Genomic DNA, 6367 nt, shown 5'->3' with positions numbered 1-6367 from the left:
GATGTCTCCACCCTGCCCCTTCCTCATCCATAAAATGGGCATAATCACATCTATTTTCAGAGACTGATTTCATAGAATTATTATGAAGATCAAGTCAAATAATGTATGTAAATGCTTAACAAAACCTGGTCCTACACCAAATGCTCAATAAATGGATTCTTAGGATCTAACCCAGAAGTAATTGGTTAGTGAACCCAGGAAATGCAAACTCAGTTGGGCTGTGATAGAATCCGTTTTCTTTTATGTATGGTAATACTCTGAGAAAGCGAAATAACAAAATTATTTAAATAAGGAAATCTATTCTATTTGGAATTACAGGAATAATGAAGAAACATAGATGCTTTTGTTCCAGTCATAATAAATTTTGTACTCGCTAATGTGTTTTGACATTTAAGCTATTAAAAAAGATGCAACAAAGAAACATTAACCGACTTCTTTTTAACTAAAAGCCAAAGAGAATGGAATCAGCTTGTCATCAATGTTTCAATACTTACTGATTGGGTTTATAAAGCTTGTTTATTTTTTATTTTTTTAAAGCTTGTTTAATATCAAACATTTTTTTTTTCAAAATTAGTATTAGTGAAAGAATAAACAGTAGTAAAGTTCTTCCTTATGGACAAAAGGTCCCTGGAACATTAAAGATCCCAGCCATACCCACCTCACACAAAACACTATGAAAAAGCAGAACCAACCATTTGCTAATTCTTAGCATTTTCCCATCTTGGAGCATGCAAAAGCAAGATTGCCTTTCTTGACACTACTAATCTATATCTATGTATATATCTATGTTTTTTAAAGTTTATTTTTTATTGTAACTCACATTTGAATCTTTAAACAACTATCTATGAAGGAGGAAGGTGGATAGACCACCGACAATACTTGTTTCTCCTTAGCCACAGGAACAAAGGCAGAGTTCAGACCGGGCCTCTGAGGGTAAGGCTCCTGACCCAAACCGTCCCCCCTGCACTGGGTTCCTAATCACAAAAATTACACTGTTTTGGTAACAGGTTCCTGGACAGTCTCCTGACCTATTTCCAGGGACTGCATGGCTTCATCCAGGCTACTCATCATAGCGGTGGAGAGGAAATCATCAGAATGAACATTTTCTCTTTCAAAAGACTTCATGGTTTCTAGGCTGAACATCATTGTGCCTGGAAGTAAAGCATGAAATTGAGCAAGTTTAGTGCCCAGGCGAACATACAGGATACACAGGGAAAGTGACTCCACAGAAAATACTGCTGAGTTTACCTTACTGGTCACCTTAGAGCAGACCGCCTGCATCAGAATCAGCTGAACAACCAATAAAATGATAGCTCATTTATCTAGTATTTTCTATGTATTCTAAGTGCATTATTGTCTTCATTCATTTAATCCTTGGAAAAAAATTTATACGGAGGCTACTATGACTAGACCCATTTTATAGGTAAGAAACAGAAAGGTTTTAGTTTGCCAATATGCCTAACTCCTGGCTGGAGTTAGAGGGAAGTCATCGTGAGCAATCTGCATTTTTACCGTGCTCTTGGATTCATTCTAAGTCTGAGAATCACTGAGTACAGGACGTCCTAGACTCGGTTTTATCTCAGGAAGTGGGATCCAGGCGGTTCCTTCCCAGCTTCTGAAAGGGGAGACCAGACAGGCGGGAAGGGCCTGGGGTGAGAGGTTCCTTATGGCTCTGGCTCTTCCTTCCTTGGGTTTGCCAGCTGTCTCCCACAGTGCTCTATTCCCGAGTTTCTGGGATTCTCCCGGAAACCCCGGAATCCCAGCATCCCAGGACACGAAGGAGCCCCAGGTTGCGGGAGGGGAGTGGCGGAAGTGAAAGCTCCCTCAGCACCGCGCAGGGCGGCGGCACTCGGAGCCCAGGCACTTGGCGCTCCTCACCTCCATAGCGTTTCCCTCGGGGCTTCGCCGCCAAGATGCGAATCAGCCTTTTGGCACGCTTCCGGTACCGGCGCCTCCCCATGATGAGGATCTCAACCTTGCCCTCGGAGTTGGGCTCTCTCATCTGGAGCAGGACCTTGAACTCCCGTTCGAACCCCGGGACGAGGGCTCTGCTTGGTCCTGTGGTGAATGGAAGGTTCCCGAGAGATTAGCGTGGGGGCGGGGCGAGGGGGGGATGGGACAAGACTCGTGGCGTTCTGGGGGACAGGCGAAGGAGGTCCTGGGACACTGGCAGGACACCAGCCACTGCCTTGGGCCTGCGCTGGGACGCTCGGGGTGGTCACTGGAGACCAACGTGGGGCCGAGTGGTAAATATTCGAGCGAACTCACCGAAAATCTTCTCCAGCAGACGGGCATCCACATGAAGCACGGATGGCTTGAGAAAGTGCTTAAACCTACACCAGTACCGTTGAGTGTGGACAAGGAGCCAGTTCTTGGAGTGAGAATACTTCTTGCTGGCTCCTGAGCCGTGCGATCGGTGCAGGGTCTTCATCACGAAGGGCGCCATTGCCGTACCCTGGACGGAATCCGCAGGAAGAGACACCCCACGTGGCCGGGAGGCGGGACGAAACTGCTCGCCGTCAGCCCACCGGCCTGATTGGTCCCTTCTCAGGCCCCGCCCCCTCCAGGAGCCCTTGCTCATTGGCTCCCTCAAATCCGGGCAGGCCGGCGGGGTCCCAGCAGCGCCTAGCGCCAACCTCGGGCGGGCGGCTTGCTGTTGGCGCGGTCTAGGAGGGAGGAGCCCGGATTGAGCGCGGGCCCTCGAAGAGTTCCCTCGTTTCCCTGGTAATAAGTGCTACAAAACAGTGGGATGATAGAAGGCACGTTGCTCACCAACATTAGGTGGAGTTCAGAGAGATTCATGTTCCCCAGCACTGGACGTACCTGTGTGAGGATCGCTTCTGTAGTGCCAACCCGCTCGTGTGACTGAAATTGTGGCCTCAGTACCTTATAACATCCCCGTGAGGAAGATACAGTTGTTTTTTTCTTCCATTTTTTACATAGGAAGTGTAAGTGATGGGACTGGGACAAAAATGCATACATTATATAGTGACCGTAGATTCCAAACAGAATTTAGACTCCTTTATCCTTCATCAGGTTGCTAATCCTTGAGGAAAGGACAACTTAAAAACCGTGGTTCTGACTGAACAGGGCCCATCTCCCTCCCAGGTACTTTGAAGAGAATTCTGTTTTATTCAGAAGTTATTTATTTGGTTGGATTTCATTTCTAACAATACAGATATCGAATTATTACGTCATACGCCTGAAACTAATATGTTGAACATCAATTACATCTCAATATAAAATAACAGTCCCAGAGGCGACTGGGTGGCTTGTAGGTAGGTTAAGTGTCTGCCTTTGGCTCAGGACGTGATCCCGCAGTCCTGGGATCAGGAGCACGGTGCCTGCATCTGGCTCTGCTCTCAGCCGGGAGCCTGCTTCTCCCTCTGCCCCTCCCCACTCATGCTCTCTCTCAAATAAATAAATAAAACTTTTTCAAAAAATGATGTCTCCAGATGCCTTTCAAGGTTATATGCTAGAGTGTGAGGTCCTTCAATTGCAGGAAACATCTGTGGGTTCCAAGGTTCTGCAAAGTGCCCTTACAGGACAGAATCAATAAATATCTATTGAATAACCAACAAAATCAAAATGTACAGTGAAATACATGCAACTTTTGTCAACTATGCTTCAATAAAGCTGCAGCGGAAACCCCATGATATGTAAATTTAAATGGGAAAGAAAATATTGCCAATAACAGTTAAGTCCAAGGATATCAGATCAGTGCTCAGATTCAGTTTCTGTGTATTCCTCTCCTCCCACTTCATATCATGTTGGCTTTATCTTCAGGCTGGTGGCAAGATGCTCATAGCACTTTTCCAAATCGTATACAGTCCCAACCACCAGGAGAAGAGGAGGGGCAAAATCTTTTTTGTGACCCTTCTCAGAAGTGAGAAAACCTATCCTGGAAGCCTCCTTAGGCTTTGCCTCATTTCAAAATTAGGTCACGTGCCATATTCTAAGTGGGTCACTGGTAAGGGAAATGAGATTATCATGCTTAGTCTGAACATACGGAGTTCAACTGATATTAGGAGCTGCTCGCAGCATCACTATGAGATTCTTTTTCTATATTTTGAAGTCATCTGGGAGTCGAAAATGTTTCTATTGTCCTCCATTGATTGGCAGAGCGATAGAGATACTGAATAAGAAATGAACTTACCTGTAAGTCAATCGGAGAAGGACAAATATATGGTCTCATTCATTTGGGGAATATAAAAAATAGTGAAAGGGAATAAGGGGGAAAGGAGAGAAAATGAGTGGGAAATATCAGTGAGGGTGACAGAACATGAGAGACATCTAACTCTGGGAAACAAACGGGGTGGTGGAAGGGGAGGGGGGCGGGGGGATGGGGTGACTGGGTGACAGGCACTGAGGGGGCACTTGACGGGATGAACACTGGGTGTTATGCTATATGTTGGCAAATCGAACTCCAATAAAAAAATATACAAAAAGAAAGAAAGAAAGAAAGAAAGAAAGAAAGAAAGAAAGAAAGAAAGAAAGAAAGAAATGGACTTCCCTGAATGATTTGGGAACCTGAGAAGTCATGTTAAATGAAACCTATAAATTGGAAGCTGTTTCTTATAGATTTTCTATTTGCCCAAGTATGAGGAACCTCCAGAACGCAATGTGGTAGAAAAAAATATTTCTTTTGAACGCATGTTTGTTAACATATTTTCTTATTTTTAAAAACTCTTCATGGGGATCCCTGGGTGGCTCAGCGGTTTAGCTTCTGCTTTCAGCCCAGGGCGTGATCCTGGGTCCCGGGATCGAGTTCCACATCCAGCTCCCTGCATGGAGCCTGCTTCTCCCTCTGCCTGTGTCTCTGCCTCACTCTCTCTCTCTCTCTCTGTGTCTCTCATGAATAAATAAATCAAATCTTAAAAAAAAAAAAAAAAAAACTCTGCAATCAGAACATTGACACTTCTGGCTTCAGATATGGCTATCTTGCTGTGAGTCCACATCTATCAGGAGACAGGCAAACCCAGGAGCATTAGGGATCGTGTCCTTCTTGTTAGGCATACTCATATTAAATAAAAGTGACCACTTCTTGTTATACTTGCGACTTTTTTTTACTGCATAAAGATTGAGCATTATTGGCATTGGATAATCAACTGCACAGTGTCTGACTCCTGTTTCTGGTTGTATCCTGGTAACTTGGATAATATTTGTGTAATATTGCATGAACATATTAAAGTTTTTTTTTTCAAAATGATATTTCTACATTGAGTCTGATCTTTTTTAATCCTCACCACGACAGTGAAGCAGTTGTTTTATTTCACCAAAGGGTGATATTTGGGAAAGTGAATATCAACATGTGTACCAAGTTAACTAGAAGGTTAATTTTCTCGAAGTAGAAACTGAAGCCTCCTGATAACACTGGCATCAGTGTTTTGTAAAATCTTTTGCCCTCCCTTCCCCAATAAAGGCCATACCAGGGAACCTCAGGAAAGCAATAATCTATTTTTAAAGAAACCCCTCAAAGCTCAGGCAGGAACACATCATTAACACTGGTGCAACACCAAGTAGGCTCACAGGACAGAAGCAAACAGGAGAAGTCAGATGTTTGGGACTTAAAAGCAACAGCAAACACTTGAAATTGGTTTGGATTGTTGGATTTTTTTTTTTAAGACTTTATTCATGAGACACACACACGCACACACACACACACACACGCACGCACACACACGCACGCACACACGCACACACAGAGAGGCAGAGACACAGGCAGAGGGAGAAGCAGGCTCCATGCAGGGAGCCCGACGTAGGACTCGATCCCAGGTCTCCAGGATCCCCCGGCGCTAAACCGCTGGGCCTCCCGGGCTGCACGATTGTTGGATTTTTGTTCCATTTGAGGGAATCAAGTGAGAGTTAAGTCTCTTGCAAGGAGATCACGTCAAACTTGAGGCTTCCCCTCCGAAGGCGGTGGCGAGCCGTGGTTCCCGTAACGACCCGACTTTCCTCAGAGGTTGTGTTCTAGCTTCTTTCTCTCCCCCACGCCTTTGCTCTGAGAAGAGGCTACCCCTCCAGGAGGAGCAGGAACCCCTGTGCGCGCTTAAGACGGGAGAAGGGGTGCAGCCCGGGGGGCCGGGGAGGGGGGGCTTAGCGGTGCAGCGCGGCCTTCAGCCCGGGGCGTGATCCTGGAGACCCGGGATCGAGTCCCACGTCGGGCTCCCTGCGGGGAGCCTGCTTCTCCCTCTGCCTGGGTCTCTGCCTCTGTGTGTGTGTGTCTCATGAATAAATAAATAAAATCTTTTTTTTTTAAATAAATAAAATCTTAAAAAAAAAAAATACGGGAGAAGGGTGCAAGAGGTGGAGGCGGGGGAGGGGAGCTCGGGCTCGGGCACCCAGACAGAGGCGAAGAGGAAGGAAG

At 45.7% G+C, this 6367-nt stretch overlaps 1 protein-coding gene across 1 annotated transcript; it reads right to left on the bottom strand.

The window, feature by feature from the left end:
- Positions 1 to 526: 526 nt before the first annotated feature.
- LOC119874197 (oocyte-expressed protein homolog) lies at positions 527 to 2635 on the bottom strand. Its single transcript, XM_038554515.1, has 3 exons — positions 2269 to 2635; positions 1879 to 2058; positions 527 to 1151 (listed from the first exon to the last, which is right to left on the bottom strand). The coding sequence occupies exons 1-3, from the start codon at positions 2579 to 2581 to the stop codon at positions 988 to 990; spliced, it is 657 nt and encodes a 218-aa protein (XP_038410443.1). The 5' UTR covers positions 2582 to 2635; the 3' UTR covers positions 527 to 987.
- Between the last annotated feature and the right edge of the window lie 3732 nt (positions 2636 to 6367).

This window comes from Canis lupus, chromosome 12 (assembly GCF_011100685.1).
Source record: "Canis lupus familiaris isolate Mischka breed German Shepherd chromosome 12, alternate assembly UU_Cfam_GSD_1.0, whole genome shotgun sequence".
NCBI lineage: Eukaryota > Metazoa > Chordata > Mammalia > Carnivora > Canidae > Canis > Canis lupus.
Note: the sequence above shows the minus strand (reverse complement) of the source record. Positions and strands in the feature narration are given on the sequence as shown.

What these genes read in the sequence shown, in the direction of transcription:
- LOC119874197 (XM_038554515.1), bottom strand. Translation starts at nt 2,581, where the DNA reads ATGAGCAAGGGCTCCTGGAGGGGGCGGGGCCTGAGAAGGGACCAATCA. An exon ending in TCTGCTGGAGAAGATTTTCG is followed by an intron (nt 2,059 to 2,268) that starts GTGAGTTCGCTC and finishes CATTCACCACAG; the next exon opens with GACCAAGCAGAGCCCTCGTC. An exon ending in CCGAGGGAAACGCTATGGAG is followed by an intron (nt 1,152 to 1,878) that starts GTGAGGAGCGCC and finishes CTTTACTTCCAG; the next exon opens with GCACAATGATGTTCAGCCTA.